The sequence below is a fragment of the Talpa europaea genome, assembly GCF_964194135.1.
Source record: "Talpa europaea genome assembly, chromosome: 2".
NCBI lineage: Eukaryota > Metazoa > Chordata > Mammalia > Eulipotyphla > Talpidae > Talpa > Talpa europaea.
In genome coordinates, this window is record NC_140068.1 from 101,431,103 (window position 1) to 101,451,234 (window position 20,132).

The 20,132-nt window shown below is 44.6% G+C and overlaps 2 protein-coding genes across 2 annotated transcripts in view; both read right to left on the reverse strand.

The window, feature by feature from the left end:
* Nucleotides 1–19,509, reverse strand: part of LOC311188180 (butyrophilin subfamily 1 member A1-like) — a gene marked incomplete at both ends in the record, with an annotated part of 58,277 nt that extends 38,768 nt beyond the window's left edge. The window contains one exon of the mRNA XM_084259340.1: nucleotides 19,146–19,509. Coding sequence (XP_084115466.1) covers nucleotides 19,146–19,509 — 364 coding nt within the window. The remainder of the gene's footprint in view (nucleotides 1–19,145) is intronic.
* On the reverse strand, nucleotides 10,144–16,243 carry LOC311167607 (butyrophilin subfamily 3 member A3-like; the record flags this gene model as incomplete). Its single annotated transcript, XM_084228688.1, has 7 exons — nucleotides 10,144–10,811; nucleotides 11,203–11,229; nucleotides 14,297–14,323; nucleotides 15,260–15,286; nucleotides 15,379–15,399; nucleotides 15,666–15,866; nucleotides 15,991–16,243. The coding sequence occupies 7 exons, from the start codon at nucleotides 16,241–16,243 to the stop codon at nucleotides 10,144–10,146; spliced, it is 1,224 nt and encodes a 407-aa protein (XP_084084814.1).
* Nucleotides 19,510–20,132: the final 623 nt, after the last annotated feature.

The window sequence follows — 20,132 nt, forward strand, 5'->3', positions numbered from 1 at the left end:
CATGTCTCTCTGCTCCTTGTGCCTCCTCCAGGTCTCCTTCTGGCTCCATCCTGCTTCCTTCCTTCTCAGTCTCTTCTGCAGCTTCTTCTCTCTCTGCTCAGCTCCACTGTTCCATGGGTGAAGCAAGGAACCTGGAATCTCACCTTTTCCTCAGTACCACCCTGTTACAATTTCACCAGAGCTCCCCTTTCATCAGCACTGGCTGGTTCCCAGGTTGAGTTTCTCCACAACAGAGACATTAGTTATATCCAAAAGGGCAGATTTATTATAAAAGGAGAAAAGAATAAAGGACACTTGCATAGACACAAATGGGCAGAAAAGGCTTCCCTAAAAGTGTCAGATTTGCTATATGCCCTTCCTGTTGCTACACTGTCTCAGACTGAGTATACAGAAAAACATTCTTTATAGCAACAGACTTTCACAGACTTCACATAATTATTGGAACTTCCTTCCTCACAATTAAAATATCCTGCCAATTAAAATATCACTTCACATCTAAACACCATTTTGAATTTGAAGCAACCACCTGATATCAATACTTGGTAGACGTAGGCTGACAAGTCCTAGATGTTTGTATTTATTGATGAAGATCATATTCTTTTAATATTAAAAAGTACAACTGACTTCCAAAAAGCTAATCTAGGTTAATTCCGAGGACGAATAATTAACCTACATTATCAATAATGTTTTTATCATCTCTATTTGTCTTAATCACATTCTGAGTCCCAACTAAACATCTACACAGAAAAAACAAGCCAGTATAAATGTGACTTCCACCCAACAGGATCAGCCCGACTCTTTTTCTCAATAAATTTTTTCTGTTGCTATCACTTTCTCCTTTTTGACCTAGAAATTGCCCTCCTCCTACTGCTGCCATGAACTTCTCAGACAAATGATGTAAAAAACAATGCTCATAATAGCACTTATCCTAATCTCTTCATTAGCCATAAACTTAGCCTATGAGTGAATTTAAAAGGCTTACAATGGTTGGAATTTATTATTTAACCAAAACAAATGATTACGACTCATTAGATTGTGGTTTGTTCCACAATTATCAAATGTCTTTACTATATGTAAATATCATAATTGCACTTTCAGTATCTCTATTAGGGTTACTAATACATTGATCTCAGCTAATATGTTCCCCATTATGTCTTAGAGGGTATAATATCCCTCTTTATTTTATTATTATTATTTTTTATTTATCTGTTTGTTTGTTTGTTTTGTTTATACATGCACTGGGTACAGTCAGAAGCGCGGGAGGGTGAGAGAATTCACCAGATCCAGAGCGGGGATCAGAGCAGGCAGAAGGACCGAAGTACACTGCTGAGGGGAGCAGCGGGCGGCAGGAGAGGTCTGCGCGCCATGTGGGACCCTCCTCCGGTGGCCGGGGAGCAGCTGGGGATCGAACCGGCGTCACAGAAGCTGCGCACAGCTTCGCAGCCCAGCGCTCAACCGCTGCGCCACCGGGGAGGCCCTAATATCCCTCTTTATAAAAGGAATAATTCTAAACCTCAATATCCACTTCACGCTAGCCAGCAGAATACCAATTATTCTATTAGTATTTGCAGCACATGAAGCAGTTGTGAAATTAGCCCTTCCTAGTAATGGTAGCTAACAACTATAGTGTTGGTTATACATAAAATCTTAACCTCCAACAATGCTATAAATTATTATCCCCTACGAGATTATCAAAAAATAACATAATCTGGGGCCTCTCCTGGTGGCGCAATGCTTGAGCGCAGGGCTGCAAGGTTGTCCGCAGCCTCTGCAGCGCCGGTTTTTTCCCCAGCCTCCGGTGAGGGTCCCACAAAAAAAAAATAAATAAAAATAACATAATCTGGATCAATACTACAATATAGTCTCTTAATTAGCCTATCAAGACTACTGTATCTAAATCAATAAAAAAAAAAAATAGTCTGAATTTTTCCCTGTAGTGCCAGCGAGGCACAGAGCAGTTTCTCCATGATCAGGATAGACGGGTAAAAGAGAGTCCTGGAGTGCTCTGTGGCTTTTCCAAGCTTTTATTGAGCTTTTTACATCATTTGCAGTGAGACTGGAGGGGCCGGGAGGCTGGCAGGCCTCCTGGGCCCTGGCAAATGTTCACTCTTTCTGGGCTTTCTGCATTTTCTCATGGTCTTTGTTCTCTGCTCTCTCTGGTGCTCTTCTTGCTGCTGCTGCTCCTGGTGTCCCTGTGACGCCGCCCTTATATGCCCAGTCTCTCAGCCCAGGGTGCTAACCTATGTAGGCCCATACCCTACTCCAGGTGCTGCCATCAGACACAGGTGTAATAATACAGGTGTGGTTCTTAGATGCCAGTGAAAGGAGGGCAGAAAATCCTGAAAATTTCCACTTACCCTATACTCCCCAACCTTCTTCTGATACTCCTTACCACCCCCACTTTTTGCCCTAACAACATGACTATTACATTACCCTTAATATTAATACTTAGCCAATTTCACTTATCCATTGAACATCTTACATGAAAAAACTTTAAAAAAGTGTGTACCTCTATAGTTTCTATAATTATTCTACTATGATTTTTAAAATTATAATATTTTACTGCAACAGAACTAATTTTATATTACATTCCATATGAAGTTACACTAGTGCCCACCCTAATTATTACAACCTCTGAGGTAATCAAACAAAATGACTAAACACAGGACTTCATTTTTTTTTTTTTATTTTATAAAGTAGTAGGATCCCTTCAACTTATCATAACATTAACTTACTTATCAAACTCTATAGGTTCACTAAGCCTCATAATTATTCAACTCCTAACCTCACCCTCACCAAACTCATGACCCTCAATGTTTTTATGATTAGCATGTATCATAGCATTTACAGTAAAAATACCTTTATACAGCCTTGACCTACAGCCCAATTGCTGGGTCAATAGTCCTTGCAGCAATCTTCCTTAAGTTATGAGATTATGGTATGATATGAATTGCAAACTTCCTTTCCCCACAAACAAACTTCACAGCATACCCATTCCTAGCACTCTCCCTATGAGGCATTAATTAAACCAGCTCCATCTGCTTATGCCAAACAGACTTAAATCATTACTGTATATTCCTCCATAAGTCACATAGCACTAGTAATTGTAGCTATTATGATCAAATACCATGAAGTTCTATAGGCGCTATAGCCTTAATAATCGCCCATGCCCTTACATCCTCCATACTATGTGCCTGGCAAATTCTAATGAACACATTCTACAGACGCATTCTACAAACACACTCACAGGCAAACTATAATTCTAGGCTGCTGACTACAAACCTTCTTATACAAAACATCATAGCAGCATGAAGACTGATGACAAGCCTCACCTAGCAAGTGTTACCACCACCATTTAATTTAATCAGCAAACTATTTGTAATATTATCATCTTTTTCATGATCCAATATGACCATAATTTTAATTGGATTAAATACTGTCTTATACTCCCTCTACATACTTATTCAAACTCAACAAGGAAAACACACTCCCCGTATTATCAACATCACACCATCATTTGCACAAGAACATGTCCTAATGGCTCTGCACATCATTTCTTTTCTATTACTATCATTTAACCTGAAAATTATTTTAGGGACCACATACTATAAATATAGCTTAACTAAAACATTAGATTGTGAATCTAAAACAGATAACTTCTTATTCATCAAGAAAGTATTACAAAAACTGCTAATTTATGCTCCCGTGTATAATTACATGGCTTTCTCAAATACTTTTATAGGATAGAAACAAACCGCTGGTTTTAGGAACCAAAAATCTGGTCCAACTCCAAATAAAAGTAATTAACCTATTTATAGCTCTTTTCTTACTCTCTCACTATTCATTCTTATCATGTCCATTATAACTCTAACCAACATTTACAATGAAACCCCAATTATGGAAAAACCACATTCTCTTATGCCTTTGTAATTAGCCTAATTCCAACCCATATATATTCATTTACTCTGGACAAGTACCAGTGATCTCAAATCGGTATTGAATGACTATTCACTCAATAAAATCAGCTAAAAACTTACTTTTCAATATTTATACCTGTAGCACTATTTGTAAAATGTTGTATTACAGAATTCTCAATATGATATATACTCAAATTCTAGTATTTTTTATTTATATATTTTTTGATATATATATTAATGCCATTAGGGCATGTTCTTGAGTAAATAATGGTATGATGTTGAAAATACGGTAAGTGCGTTTTCCTTGTTGAGTTTGAATAAGTATGTACAGGGAGTATAAGGCAGTATTTAATCCTATATATGTATATATATTAATACATATTAATATATATATCATTGTTCTTTTTTAATCACATCGTAGGTTTTTTTTTTTTTTTCAGATTTATTTATATAAGCACTGGGTACAGTCAGAAGTGCGAGAGGGTGAGAGAATCCACCAGAGCCCAGAGAAGAGAGCAGAACAGGCAGAAGGACCGAAGTATTCTTCTGAGGGGAGCAGCGGGCAGCAGGAGAGTTCTGTGCGCCATGTGGGACCCTCATCCAGGGGCCGGGGATCGAACTGGCTCTGCAGAGGTTGCGGGCAGCTTCGCAACCCAGCACTCAACCGCTGCACCACCAGGGAGGCCCGGAGTTATTACTTTCTATGAGGGGATAGAATTGGATAAGAATACACCTGCTACGATGATCGATAACTAACTACTAAGATAACTACCTAAGATAACTAATTACTAAGATAACTACCTAAAAGTGATTCAGGGCAGCAAGAGTCACTAAAATTGGCCAAGGACACTGCCCAAACAGTTTATCCGTCACTGTTATGAGTTCCTCACCCACGAGCACAATTGCAAGACTACTCAGGCTTAGAAAACAACAATAATGGTATTTAACAAACCAGGGAAAAACAAAGAGTTACTGAGGCCAGATATGGCCATTTATCTCACCTGAAGCAGTGTCCAGTGTTTTCAAGTCCTAAACAAAAGCAGTTAAAATGGTGTTTTCCCACTACCGAGGACACAGAGCTCCTCTCCCAAACAATAGGCCACGTGCCCAAGATGGTGTCTTCCCACCACTGTGAACCTGGAGCATGCAGGAACCAGACTATAGGCCAGGTTTCAACTCATGAAGATAACAGAAGCCACAGCAGGGATGCTCCCCGAGCAGCTGAGATGCTCCAGCACAGCACCAGACAAGCAACACTCAAAATAGTAGCTGTAGTGGCTTAACAAACCAGAAAGCAGCCACACTCTTGCAGCTCAGTGAGGTACTGGGCTCCAGGTCTTCGGCATGAAAAAATGTTCAACATCCCTTATAATCAGGGAAATGCAAAACAAAACCACATTGAGATACCACCTTACACCGATAAGAATTGCACATACCAAAAAAACTAGCAACAATAAATGTTAGTGAGGATGTGGAGAAAAAGGAACTCTCCTACATTGCTGGTGGGAGTGCAAACTGGTCCAACCACTGTGGAAAGCTGTCTGGAGATTCCTCAGCCTACTAAAAATGGAGCTACCACATAACCCAGCAATTCCACTCTTAGGGAACTACCCAAGGGACACAAAAACATTGATTCAAAAGAACACCTGTACCCCTATGTTTATTGCAACACTATTTACAATAGCTAAAACCTAGAAACAACCGAAATGCCAAAAAAACAGATGACTGAATCAAGAAGATGTGGAATATTATTCAGCAATCAAAAAAGATAAACTCAAGCCATTCACAGCAGTTGGAGCTTGAAGGAATTACGCTGAGTGAAATAAGTCAGAAGGAAAAAGAAAAATATCACATGGTTTCTCTCATAGGAAGAATATTGGGGAACCAAATAAGACATCAGTGCAAAAACAACAATAACAATACACAACAAAGCAAAACAAAAACAGACTATTATAAACCAGAGACATCCTGCATGGGAGTGAGAGGGATCAGAGAGAGGGAGGGAGGAGCACAGGGGACTGTGGTGATGGAACACGGGTGCATTGGTGAAGGAAATTCTATGGGAACTACACCTAAGGGGGTGGGGAAGAAAATACTATTTAAAAATGATAGATATGCAAAAAATTTTAAAAAGTGAAACAAAAGGATAGGAGATAAACTTTAAAAGGTGCTATAGAGAAAGTACCATAAAGGAATGAGTGAAAGATCTAATTACAAGTAACAAACAGCAAAGCTTACCCTTTTACCTTTTGCAAAATAAACTAGAACCTATCCTTGGCAAAGAGGATTTAAGTACCCCGAAACCAGATGAGCTACCCATGAGCAGCCGATTAGAGCAAACTTGTTGTAGTGCCAGCAAGTCATGGGACAGGTTCCCTATGGATCCAGGGAGGAGGGTAAAGGAGATACCTGGAGCCCTCAGTGGCTTTTTCTGGCTTTTAATGATTTTATACACCATTTTTTAGTGAGGCAAGCAGGGGCAGGGCCGGGAGGCTGGCAAGCCTCCCAGTCCCTGTGAATATTTGCTCTCTCTGCACTCTCACTGATGTTCTCAGGTGGTCTCTCCACCAATTTCCACCACACCATCCTCTGTGACACTGTCCTTATATGCTCAGTCTCTCAGCTCACTTATGCATAATGTCATTCATTACAGTGCGTGACTTGTTAGGAATTGAATTGCAGTATTCTGCTGCTGCTGCTCATTTACAAATAACTGGTCTCTCTTTGTGCCCCATGAGATAAGCATTACCAGATCTGTTTTGCCTCTTATACTTCATATATCTGGATCCAGCATGGTCTGGTCTTCGGTGTCTGGTCTTGCACTCCGAAAACAGACAAGAAAAGAAATCAAGAGTTAACCACCTGGGCCTCCCTGGTGGTGCAGGGAGTTAGTTTCAGCACTATGAAGCTATCACCAGCCACTGCAACAGGAGTTCAATCCCCAGCCAGGGAGCTGCACAGCAGACCTCTCCTGTTTCGCCCACTGCTCTTCTCAGCCGAGTATTTCAATAGATGTACCTGTTCTGCTCCCTGCTCTGTCTCTGGTGAATCCTCTCACCACCACCACCACCACCCTGCAATACCTCTTGCCTATGCCCCAGCTCTTGTATGCATAAAGAAAATAAATCTTAAAAAAAAAAAGAAATCAAGAGTTTACTATAAAATTAACCAATAATGGATTGGTATGATTATAAAGCTGACTCAAAGAACATTTTGAAGAATAGGTTCTTTATTGTCCAGCAAGAAATGTAGTGGAAATAAGTCTTCTAAATTAGAGGGGAGAAAAGTGGTTAATATCGTATGGGGCAATACAATTGTAGTATTTGAGGTTATTTTTGTTACAGGGCAACCCCATTGTGAACCCTGCACTTAAAAGGGTCTTATAATGAGATTCAACTGTCAACAGTTACAGGGCAACCCCGATGTACCTGACTGTGGGTCCTCACTCACATGCTTAAAGGGACTTATAATGAGACTCAACTGCAGGCACACACAAAAAGGTTAATAAAGGGTTTACTTACAAAAACAGAGAAATGGAGAAATGAATAACTCAAGCAGAGAGAGATAAATTGGTGAATGTGTCCTACCAGTTCCACTGAGCTGGAACCCCAATAGCATACTGAAATCCAGCAAAAATCCAAGAGACCCCCAAGGCCCACATGTCTGGTTATATACCAACCCTGGCTGCTTAACCCCACCCTCAGTTCCCAGCAACCCTCTCTTCTGTGATGATAACATTATGGGATCTGTAGCCCTTGGTGTCTTGGATCTCCTTGGTCTGTGGTGAGGATAAGGTCCATAAAACTTATTGGTGGAGTTTGTTCAGAACATCCTTCCCCCCACCCCACAATTCCTCTATGGAACAGATGACAAGTAACTTCACAGAAAACAAGCCTTTCATTAGTGATAAAAATCAGAGTCAATTCTGGGTGCATTTCCCTGATAGTATATGATCTTTGTATGAAACTATTAATGCCAAAGTTGACACTGACATGGCATATGGTTTTGCCAGTTTCCAGGTTTTAAATAGTTTTTGTTAATAACATATGAATAGTTAATGGACAATAGTTGAGCAGCTACTAAAACATGAATTTTGAAAAACACAGCTCCAGCAGCCAGCAGAGAGAGGGGGTCCCGGGGGATTGGGGCAGGGGTGGTGCATGGCCTGTGGCTTAGTTACCCCACTCATGAATCTAGGGGATTCACAGAACTGGGGCCTCAAGAAAGAGGCCAAGAGCCTCTCAAGACAGTGAAGTGACCTCTGCCCAAGAAAAAACACAATTGGAGGATCATGGCTTACAAGGTACACAACTTGATGTGTCGATGTAATTAAAGTAGCCAGGATAAAAGTCCACTTTCTATGTAACCAAATGGTTTCCTAAAACAATCACAAAAAGCTCAGAAAAATACTTTGCACTTTGATCAGTATAACTTCCAATATAAACGGATTACAAAATGTACACACAGGTCCATTTTTTAAATCAGGCAATTCTGACAAAATTCTATCATAGTGAGACCTTAATCATGTCTTATGAATTACTGAGGTAGCTGGCTGGCTTGCTTAGAAGGATGACTCCTAGTTTGCGTGGATAATTCATACCACGTATATACCTGCTTTTTCTCTCTATTTCAAACAAATGTGTCTGGAGCTCATCCAGAAGTAATATAGTTTCATAAGGGCACAAACTAAATGGAAAGGGGAATATATATGATGGAAAATATATTAATATACAAAATACTTAAAATTCACACAAGGAGCCTGAAGAACATATTTACATGACTTTATTTTGGGAGTGAACATATTACAAGAATTTGTAAATGTCTCCACTACCCTTTCCCACACAGTGTGTAGTGCTGTGCCCTCCCATGGGAATACTGGAGAGATTCCCTGGAAAAGTGCTGCTGCCAAGGGAGAGAGTGGGCCATGTGCAGCCCTGTAGAGTCACATCGTAGGATCCAAAAGAAAAGAAGCATGGCCAGGAGAGAGGCGAGTCCTCACCTGTGACTGGAGTTTCCCCTCCAGGGCTCATCCTGACACTGCACAGGTGGCAAGGGGGACATGCTCCTGGGGTCCAGCTCCAGGGTCACAAAACAGAGCAAATACAGGATGGATGTGGAGCCAACACTGTTATATTATTTACTGCTCAGATTCAGTCACAACCCTTTTGACTATTGTGTTACCTAAAGTCTATAATAGAAACATAACCTCCAACAACTTTTATAAAGTAAAAGGGTGAGAAAAGAGAGGAAGATATGGTTGATATAGACAGACAGCATAACACAAACACACACACACGCGCGCGCGCGCGCGCGCGCGCGCGGAAGCGAGAGAACGTGCAAAGCTGTGACATTCTGAAATAGCTGGTTACTGACCAGAACCACCTTCCTCCTCTTCCTGTCCCAAGTCTCCTCTCCCTCAGCCAACACACAGCAGGCCAGAGTTCTCTACCTGGTGGAGTAAACACACCTTCACTCCTGAAGGTCTGAGTCCTTGCTAGTCCTGCCCTTCTGTCGGCTGTGCTTTTCCATGAACCTTCACCTTTGAACTTGATAACTGAACCATGCAGGAGGTGAAAGGTCTCTGCTGTTCACTGCAACTGAAAGGACTCTGCTTAGTCACCTCCCAACTCAGGCAGCAGCTCCCTTCTTTCTACCTGGTATTGACACAAAAGAACCCAGATCCTTTTTCTAAATCCCCTAAATTAACACAGCATATTTTTACATGTAACATCCATTCAAGAATAGGAAAAAAGAGGAGAAATGAGACGATTCTCATAAAAACCCATAAGCCAGCTATCTCCCTAGAAATTTTGGATGTCCAGCTTTTCTGGACACAGAATATAGTACCCCCAAAATAGAGCTGGGATCCCAATTTTAGCCTGAGATTCCTCTACACAAATTCAAATTAGATAAAGTGTTTTATTCTTCAGAGTAATTCAGTATTCATCCCTTTTCTTCTCCAAGTTACATGGAAACACCATGAAATATATTTCATTATCAAAAAATTTAAAACCTCTTCCCAAAGGAAAAGTCAGCCTATAAGAAACTACTACAAACAATAGTGAAAGTTTTCTTCTGTTGCTGTGCACATGGCACAGACACACCTCAGGGGTCTGTCCTCAGAGCAGCAGGATGAGACTCTGTCACCCAAGACTCACTCAGAGGCTGTGCCCAGAGACTGTTCACTCAAAGAGCCTCTGTGAAGGGGAGGGACAGTGCTGGGGCCCTAGGGGTACACAGCCTCAGAGTTGGAGGGGAGGAGGGGGGCTTCGGGCCCTGGGGGAGCCCCATCCACACCAGAGCCTGAGGGGATCCCCTCCCCTGGGGGACTCACAGGCTCCTCCAGAGAAGGAGGATGGTTCATGGGCACAGAGGGCTTCTGGGGCCCAGCCTCCAGGGGGCAGAGGGTCATGGACACGTCTCCTGAATCACATCTGAAGTATAGAAGGAGGGTCCCAGAGAAGGACTCAGGAGGGAAGGAGAAGATGTGGGAGCCATCAGTCATGTCATAGAAGCAGACGTCCCCGTGATCATAGTCCAGGAAAACCCCCACTTTGTGGGGATTTTGCCTAAGAGATAGGTGAGTGTTACCATTTGTAAAGGCGCAGAATCCCTCCTCAAAATGCCCCACAGTCCAAAACCCCTTTTCTGTGGTCTCTCTATACCAGCCTTTCCTGTTCACATCACTCCTACAGACCCCCAGAGTCCACACACTTCTGTCTCCATTCTTGATCTCCACCTCCCAGTAACAGCGCCCTGATGTGATGCCTTCAAGGCCCAGGATGCTGCAGGAGTCTCCTGCATCCTCATAGGAGTCCTTCAAGGTCAGAATCTTCTTGTCAAGAGAGAGGACAATGCCGTCTTGAGCAGAGCCTGGATCTAGAGTGGCAGACCCTGCAGAGAGAAGAACCAAGTATGCAAGGACACCCTGACCAATAACAAGGGCACACACCTCACCCCAGTCCTTCAGCTGCATGGGGGAAGAAGGATGCAGGGGAGAGATAAACTTCATGAGATGAGAGTGTTGTGACTTAAGTTCACAGTCCAATAAGCAGGAGAAGGAACCACAAGGCTGACTTGGGGGTTAGATATGTCACATGGCCATATAAGGACCAACTGGACCAATATCAGGCACATCCACCAGCCACAATTATGTGACTATCACTGCCACAACCCACACCCCAACACTAATGGTACCAGCATCTGTATCAACATTGAGGACTGATGGAGAAGCCAGAAGCTGTGGGGACTGCAGGAGCATCCAGAAGGACACAAATTCACTCACAGGCCCGGAACTTCTCCTTCCTCCAATCTGCAAGAAATGACACATTTCATATGAGGGATGTGGAGACCCACACATCAGGACCAGCACCAAGTCTTCTGAAACATCATGATGGAAGATTCACAGGAAAAAATGCTTTGGAAACATTAAGTTGATGTATTTCTTTTTCTCTTACAGATGCACACATGCACACAAAACACACAACTGCACTGAAATCTTCCTACGAAGGCTAAGCATGAATTTTAATACCCAGAGATTAAGTGACTGTGAATAACTTGAACAGAATGGTTATTACCCACACTTAACTATTAAAGTAAGCTTTCAAGTCCCTAGTCTCACTTTTTTCTTGAAAAAGTAGTAGATAGATAAAACCTTCAAAGACTGCTATTACTTATAAAGAGCTGATTGAGAAAAATTTAAAGTTGTTGCTAAGCCACAGGTAGAGAGAATTACAACTTACCTTAGCTGAACATGGAAGATAACTATCAACCATAAGTGAAGGGAAGTCAGGATGCAGCATCAGAGAAATCTTGCTCAGTGAGGAGACAAAAGAGAGGTTTTGAGGAAAGGAGAAAAGTTCAAAGGAGGAAAGAAAAAAAATGCATTGAGACGATACATGTGACTTTTCTTACCATTTTTGTGTGGAGGTGATAGCAAAAACATGTATACAGATATGGGAAAAACAAAACAAAAAAAAAAAAAGATGGATTTAATCATCTACTCCCCCAAGTATCATTTAGAAAGAGTGAAAGCATTGAGAAAAACCCCTGCTGGGTTGAGACCCCAAAGATGTCCATGTCCTAAACCCCAGACATGTCAATATGTCACACACATGCACACATTACAAAGTGAACTTACAGCTGTGATCTAGATAATGAACTTTGTGATGGAGATTAGTAAGGAATATTCAGGTAGGCCTAAATTAACCATGTGAATCCTTAAAGCAAAGGGCTTTCTAGGCTTTGTACTCAGCAAAGTAGATGTGACAACAGAAGCAGAGTCACAGAAACACTGTGTTTGCTGGCTTGAAGACAGAAGAAGAGGCCCACAAATGAACAAATGCACAAGTCCTATAGAAGCTGGGAAAGACAAGAGCCTCCAGAAACAGAACACAGCCCTTGCTGCACATTGATGGACTCTGACCTACAGAGCTAGAAGACAGTAGATCTGTGTTAGTTTAAGCTGCTAAGTTTTGGATCATTTGTGGCAGTTGAGAGAAGACTAATAAGCTCATGCATGGTGTGTGCCACACCCAGCATAGAATGAGGTCCTAGCAGAGAAAGGGTCTGAGAAAACTTGAAGCCCCCATTACCTGCACAAAGACACAGAAAATCTCCCATGCTCTGCTGGAAGTTGGAGAACCAGAGTGGTACATAGAGACAGAAATCAGGGGAAGGCCTGGGTCAAGAGAAGGAAGCTATAGACCATAGGCATCCAAGTGCCCAAGCCCATGGATTTCATGCTGCAGTAAGGTGAGGAGACCAAAAATGCCCCAAAAGGTAAACAGGCCTGTGTCTCCTCCATAGACACCAAACCCAGGATCTTAAGAACCAGATCAGGCTAGCCTACCCAGGGTGAGGAACTGAAATGATTTTAAAAAAAAATCATGGGGAGCCCTCTGCCCCACTGTGGCCAAGGCCACATAATCTCCAACCACTATATTATCTTTGGGAAGAAGAAATGAAGGTCACTGACCAATGCAAGCTAATAGATGTCCAAAGATACTGAAATGTCTTCAGTGGGGAGGGTCATTGCCTCCAAAGGGCCGAGACTCAGGATTAAGATTAGAACACTTAGGGAAAGAAATAAGAAACATTTTCTTGCACAATTGGGATGTAAATAGGTGACTATTATTTCCAATTAGAAAAGGTCATTCAGATAAATTGGTATTTTCATCTCTACTGATTTTCTAGACACAAGGAAGATCACACAAAATGTGGGGCTGACCCATAGGACTCTTTGAGAAAAGTGAACTTTGATTTTCTTCACTAAGAAATTAGATGATAATCAACTATAAATTTTTATGTAAGTAGTTGTTAGAGATTACCAAAGGAAAAGCAGAAAAACGGGAAGGGGAGAGAAGAGAGTTGGCATTTAAATTTGAGACTCGATAAAACATTGAGTACATCCCTCATGCCTGTTTCTCACAGTCTCTATGCCTGACAGCAAACAACATCATCCAGAACCAAAGAAGGGAAAGTTACACAGACTGTGAGAACACAGATCCTCACACACCCAGCCATGAGAATCCTCTGGATTCTTCTCTGCAGCAGGACCTGCAGCTCCATCCCACCTGACTGCTGTGTAGGCTCAGCTGGGCCCCCCATCAGAGGCAAGAGCAGTTTGATGGTTACCTCAAAAATGGCTTAAATAAATAAGTCTTGGGGCCTCCCTTGTGGTGCAAGGTGTTAAGATACAACCTCTGAAGCTATTCGCAGTCACTGCAGCACAAGTTTAAGAGATTTCAGTAAAGACATTTATTTATTTATTTTTAAAGATTTAATTATTTATGCATACAAGAACTGGGGTACAGGTCAGAGTTGTGGGGGGTGAGAGGATTCACCAGAGAGAGAGTGGGGAGCAGAACAGGCAGACTGACTGAAATACACTGCTGAGGGAAGTAGCAGGCAAGATAGGAGAGGTCTGCTGCACCATGTGGGTAGCTCCCTGTCGGGGATTGAACTTGTGCTGCAGTGGCTGCAAATATCTCCATAGGTTGCATCAAAGAGAAACTGAGACCTAAGCAGACCAGCAGGATTTCTGGCATCTAGAGATCAGCAATTCCTGATCTACAAAACTATACAATTGTTAACCTGCTCAGCCTCTCCTTACACTGACTTCCCCACTGTCCTCAACCACAGGCAGGACCAGGTGACAAGGGGTCAGAGGGTGTCCGGACCTCACATGGCCTGCAGGGAGGACAGGGCAGGTAGAGGCAGGTCTGGGCTCACAATGAGGGGTGGAGGGGCCTGTTGTTTCCAGATGGAGGCTACAGAATGAGAACAGACCAGGAACCCAATACTACCTGGTGGGGGTCCCTGATAGAGAAGGGGAAGAGGAGGCTGGGAGGGGTCCCAGGACCCTCAGGGCCACTCACCTGCGTACAGCTTGGCCTTCCTCCAGGCTGAAAGGGAACACACAGGTGAGATCTCAGCACAACCACCTGCTCATGTGATCCAGGGGCCCTGGGCTCCCCCTGTTCTGCAGGTAAGACTCTCTAGCGGGGTGGAGGGGAGAGGCTGAAAGGTCATTACCTCCTGCCCTATGCAGACAGCAGGGGGTGGTGGGAAATCCCTGGCTCAGGTCAGGAGCCTGCAGGACAGACTGACCCAGCCCTGCCTGCTGCTGCTGTGGGGCTTTGGGCAAGTCACTGAGTAGCTCTGGGCCTCCAAACTTAAAACATACTTATTCTATCTTTGTTCAGTTTTGCTACAACGATCAAAAATTATACTGTCTGTGAAAATATTTTATGAAATAAAATATAAATTATTCCATATTGTAATAAAACCTATATCCAGCGTTTTCCTGGCAAAGAATGATTTAAGGATATGAGGCAAGCTCTGGTATAAAAATCTCCAATCTGCCTCAGAGAAAACCCCACTGTTCTGGAGTGCTGACAGCCCCCACCACACCTCACACATGGTAAACCCATCCACACTCAGCATTCATTGAATGCTGTCTTGGAGGCAGCGGGCAAAAGACCACGTTCTTCAATTTAATGTCTCCATTTACTTATCCACCTTTAATGAAACCTCAGGGCAGCTGTCTGTTGCTTCTAGGTGCTGACCAAGAATAAGATGCATGGAAGGCTAGAGAGCCAGCAGCATGGTGGAAGGTCAGGGTTGGAATGAGACCAGGATGCTCAAGACTCTGCAGATTACCACCCACCGGGATCCCCCTGTCTGGGATACAGCCAAAAACTGAGAGAACCTGGGAACATGGTCTTGCCACCCACCAGCTCCACCCCAGGGAAGGGGTCCCCATGTCTGTACTTAGACAAAGGGGAGACACCTTGGAACAGCGGGGACAGGAGACCCAGGACATCTGGAGCATCACTTACCAGCCAGGTAAGCTGCCTTCCTCTGGTCTGAAAGACAACACAGGAATCAGGTGAGCTAAGAACCAGAATGTCTCCCATGCAGGGGACACAGAGAGTTCAAGAGGGAGAGCGGAGCTTACCTAGGATTGCCTGGAGTTCACCTGAAAGAGTGAAAACAAAAAAGCTTCAATTCCTGTCCCTAAGAAGAAAAACTGTGTGCCTAAAGGATCCACAAAACAAAAACCTCTCTGTGTCATAAAACTCCCATCTCCAGACCCATCTGAGCCTCCAAGTTCCATTGTTCTCTTGGACTCAGCCTCCTGCTCTGATCTCCCTATAAAGTGGACCCTGGGCTCTGGCTCTGTGTTCAGCTTCTCCCTCAGTACCCACTGCCACACTCACCAGCCTGGCCCCTGTCCTGCCTTACCTGTGTTCTTCAGGGCCTCCTCCTTCGTCTGTCTGTCCTCCTCCTTAGCCTGGCACAGATTCTTCTGTTCCTGCAGTCCCTGCATCTGTGTGGAATGTTCTCTCCAGGTATAGCAGGAAGCTCCCAGGAGCAGGAGCAGCAGCAAGGTCAGGATCACTAGGAAAGCCGGCTTCCAGGGAGAGACCCGGGGGAAGAAGGGCTCTGCAGGCAGAGATCCCCATAGAGACCCCATCAGGACACAGGACAGCCCAGCCCAGCACACCTGGGGGTGCCCAGCCCCTCCCTCTGACCCTGCAGGGAGTGAGCAGGGGGGAGCAGCGCTGACCTGGGGTAACAATGGCCATGGTCTTCTCCTGGCCCAGGATGGGATTGAGAATGGAGCAGGAGACACTCCCCACAGAGCTGTCTCTCACCACCAGAGCAGACTCCACGCTGAACAGCCCCTCAGTGTCCTTGGAGTAGGCCTCAGAGAACTCATGGAACTTCTCCCCATGGGGGTCTCTCCACTGCACCTGAGGCTTCGGGAACCAGCCCGAGGCTATGCACACCACGTGCACCCCGTCCTCCTCTGGCCCCATGATGTGCACTTGGGGGGCAGAGCCCACACCTGCAGAGGGAAGATGAGAGGCAGGTGGGGCAGGACCCACCTGTGCATACCTCCAGGGAGTTTGTCCAGGTGAATTTTGGGGAGTCTGAGGAAAGGCTGCTGCCTGCAGGGAGCAAGGCATGACCCACCCCCAGAGTCAGATGGATGGAGTATGGGATGGAGGGCAGGGGGCAGGGGCTCAAGCTATCAGGTTGAATGTCGATGTCCAAAGGAAACAGAAGAAATTAGTCCCAGGTTCCATCCTAATCCTCCACCTTTCTCACTTCACACTCGCCCAAGGCATCTTTTCCATACCAGCTTCCTCTCCTCTAAATCACTCCCACATTATAATAATGACAACCCAACATCAATTCCCCTCCCGGAAATTATGCCCCTGTGTGTTACCATTACCCTGATCCCTTACATACACTCACACTCAAATTCCAGAATGAATTAATGACTCCACCCCATCTGTGATAGATATGCAAATATCGCCAATTCTTCATCTTTATTTCTAACTTTCCCTCTGCCTCATATATTCTGGTGTCTTCTCACTCTGCCCCTGGATGGGGTCATGATTGACTTGACCCTGAGGTCAGTCAGGGTCACTCAGGCACTCATGCCTGGTGGCCCTCTGCCTGGGAAGGGTGTGCTGGACAACCTTTCCCAGATCACACCCAGCCAGCTCCACATCACAACCTCGCCAACGGACTCTAAGGACAAATAAAAACCAGAGTAAGAGACTTAATTCTCCTTGTTAAAAATAAGGAAAGAGATTCACTTCCCCTCATTTAATTACAGCATTTATTTAAAAAACTTGTACTTGTAGGTACTTTCTCTTCTATTTGAAATGTATATAAATCCTTTTTGAAAAATAGATAGGCTTTTTGCCAGCTTCATGATCCAGTAATATCTTTCTCAAAGAATCCAGGAGCCATCTCATGGAAATGTTGACATCAAAGGAGAAGGAGAGAGCACCCCAAGTTCCCCCTTCTCATGGGGGAAGGAACCTAACTTCTGTGGGCACCTTGCTCCATAAAGATGTAGGAATTTATTTTTCCTCCAGATAAAGCCAATTAGCTAGAAGTCCCCAATCGCCAGGTAAGTTTTGAAGTGAAGTATGAGGATAAATAGTGTTGTCAAGTCCTTTCATATGAGAGCTGATGATTGTTCATCTTGAAGACATGTATGTAATGCATGTATGTAATGCATGTAATACATGTATGAAGACATGTATGTATCTGCTGAGTTTTATAAAAGGCTAAACTCTCTTTGTTTTCACAGTCTCTTAGTAGATAGATTGGGATGCACATAATATTCTGATTTAATCCTTTTTCAATAATAAAAGTGTTTTCTTTCTATACTATCTTTGTGAAGTGAATTTCTGAATATGGAGTCCATTGCTTTATATTTTGTTATATTTTCTCAGCATGACCAAATCCAGTGAAGACTACCGAGTAGAACCCAGATTAGCAAACCTCCTTATTGCCTGAACTAACTAAATGGCTGTGACTCTATGCTACTGATATTTGTGTGGCTGTATGTGGCAGAGCATTATGACACTATTAGTGATTAACACACAATCACCTTTATCCCTAACACCAAACAGCAAAAAGTCAAAACAAAACCCTGGGTGTCTGCATTGTCCTCTTTCCCTACAAACTCTCTGTGAGTTCAAATCTGCCTACTCCATTGAGAGTTTTTTTTCAAATTTCATTGATATCTGACCCTCCTATCCACACACTGGTACTACTGAAGTCCTCCTAGGCAGTCCTCCCTCTACCGTGAATGTGATCCACGCCTCCAGCCATGCTCACCTGCCATCCATTCTCCTCTCAGCTGCCAAAGTGAACATTCCCAACACGATTCTGTTTAAAATTTCCTCAATTTTGCACTCAAACCCCTTAATAGTGTACACAATGTCTTCCATGACCTGCCATCTTTCTGCATTCCCCCCTAATAATTCCATCTCTCTATTTACTTCTCAACTTAAACACTCTGTTACTATCAAGGCCCAACACTCAAGCTCCAGTGAATATTTCTCAACTGCGAGTAACCAAAATTACCATGCTGGGGGCCCCTGCCTCCTGGCACCCAGTCCATCAGCCTCAAGGGCTCTGGGACCTTGTCTGGTGACCTCCAGTGCCTGCCTGGGTGTGTACCTCCAAACCTCCTGACCACCACAGGCAGCCTAAACCACCTCTCTCTGTGCACCCCATACCAGGAACATTGCATTACTCCAGGGCTGTCCCCTGATACCACCCTCTCATTCACTCATCTGCTAACTACCATGGGTTCCTCCTGCTCCAGACACACCAGCCCACTCCTCCCATGGGAATGTCACCATGCATGTCCCCTGGGCTTGGAACTTTTCTCCCCTCAAAAGTAAATCCCTGAACTCCATTCCTATTTCCTCTGAGCTTTTTCTCAGATCATCAAAAGGTCCAAGCTGAGCCCCTTTATTACACAGAAGCCTTCCCTTCCTCCTACCCCCAAATCCTGGCCTCATCCCTGCTCTATTTCACCTTTTATCCTAAACACTTACCACCTTCTAAGATTCTCTATTAGCTTCTTGCCCATTTATTTATATATTTACTCTAGAAAATAAACTCCACAGGCCAGGGTTAGGCTCACTGATGTACCCCATGCGCCAGCCAGCCCCTGCACATGGCAGCCCCTGCACATAGCAGCCCCTGCACATAGTAAGAGCCCCTGCACAAAGTAGGAGCCCCTGCACATAGGAGGAGCGAGGGCAAGAGGGAGTCTTTAGGTTTGTATGGAGTAAGTGAGGGAGACTGAGCCTGTCTTTCCGGGTCTATAAAATGAGGAGCTGATTTACTTGGTCCCTGAGGGTCCTCCCAAAGGAATCCTAGCAGATACATCAAGTCACCAACCTGCCACCTTCAGTTCGAAAGTAGCCTCTTCATAGAAGTTTTCCTTCCTGAAGAAGCAGGTGTACTGCCCGTTATCGGGGACCCGGACCCCGCGGATGCGCATGGCTGCCTCGCCCTTTGCCAGGAAGTCCTCCTCCAGGGACGTGCGCCCCCTGTACAGGGCCAGCTGCTCCTCGAAATCTTCACGACCGTTTTTGTAGCTGAACGCGGCCTCTGAGAACTTGGAACGGAACCACCTCAGCTCCATGTCCCTCACGTTCATGGGGGGCGACACACGACAGGGCAGCTTGGTGTCCCTGCCCAGCACCGCCACGATGGCGTCCGTGGGGCCGATCACTCGGAAGTCCTCTGTGGACACACACATGAGAGCGAGAAGGCTCAGAGACTCACCTGGGCAGGGACTGCGCCTCGCGCTGGGAGGGCTGGCTCAGGCGACACGTATCCTGTGAGATGACCCTGACCCGTGGGAGTGAGCAGGGAGTCTCTGAATCAGGGGAAGAGCTTCTGACCCCAACCTTGTGATGCAGAATGATGTCAGAGACCCCCCCCCCCCATCTCCCTGTGCACCGGCCCCGGGCCTTTGGAGAAGGACTAACTCCTTAGTTCTCCCTTCCCACCGCCCCACCCCCACACACACCTGAATCACCATCGCTGGGAACCCTCCCCACCGCCCAGGGCGCACTCAGCGGGTGCTGCTCAAAGGAGCGGGAGGATGCGACATTAGTGTCCTGGGGACACACGCTGAGAAACACACTCTAATGTGACCAATTTCAGGACAGGACTGAAGGTGGCTGAAGAGCTTTCTGTGCTCCGGTGAGAAGTGTGTGGTCCCTCTGCCACCCCAGGGCCCCCCACCCCCACTCTTAATTTAATATCTTTCTCCTCCACTGAATTAGCTGTGAAGGAAGAACCAAAGCAAACTCTTATTTTTGTTAAAGACCTACCATCCCATCACTCCCAGGAGCCCAATCACTGCTTCTGAAAAGG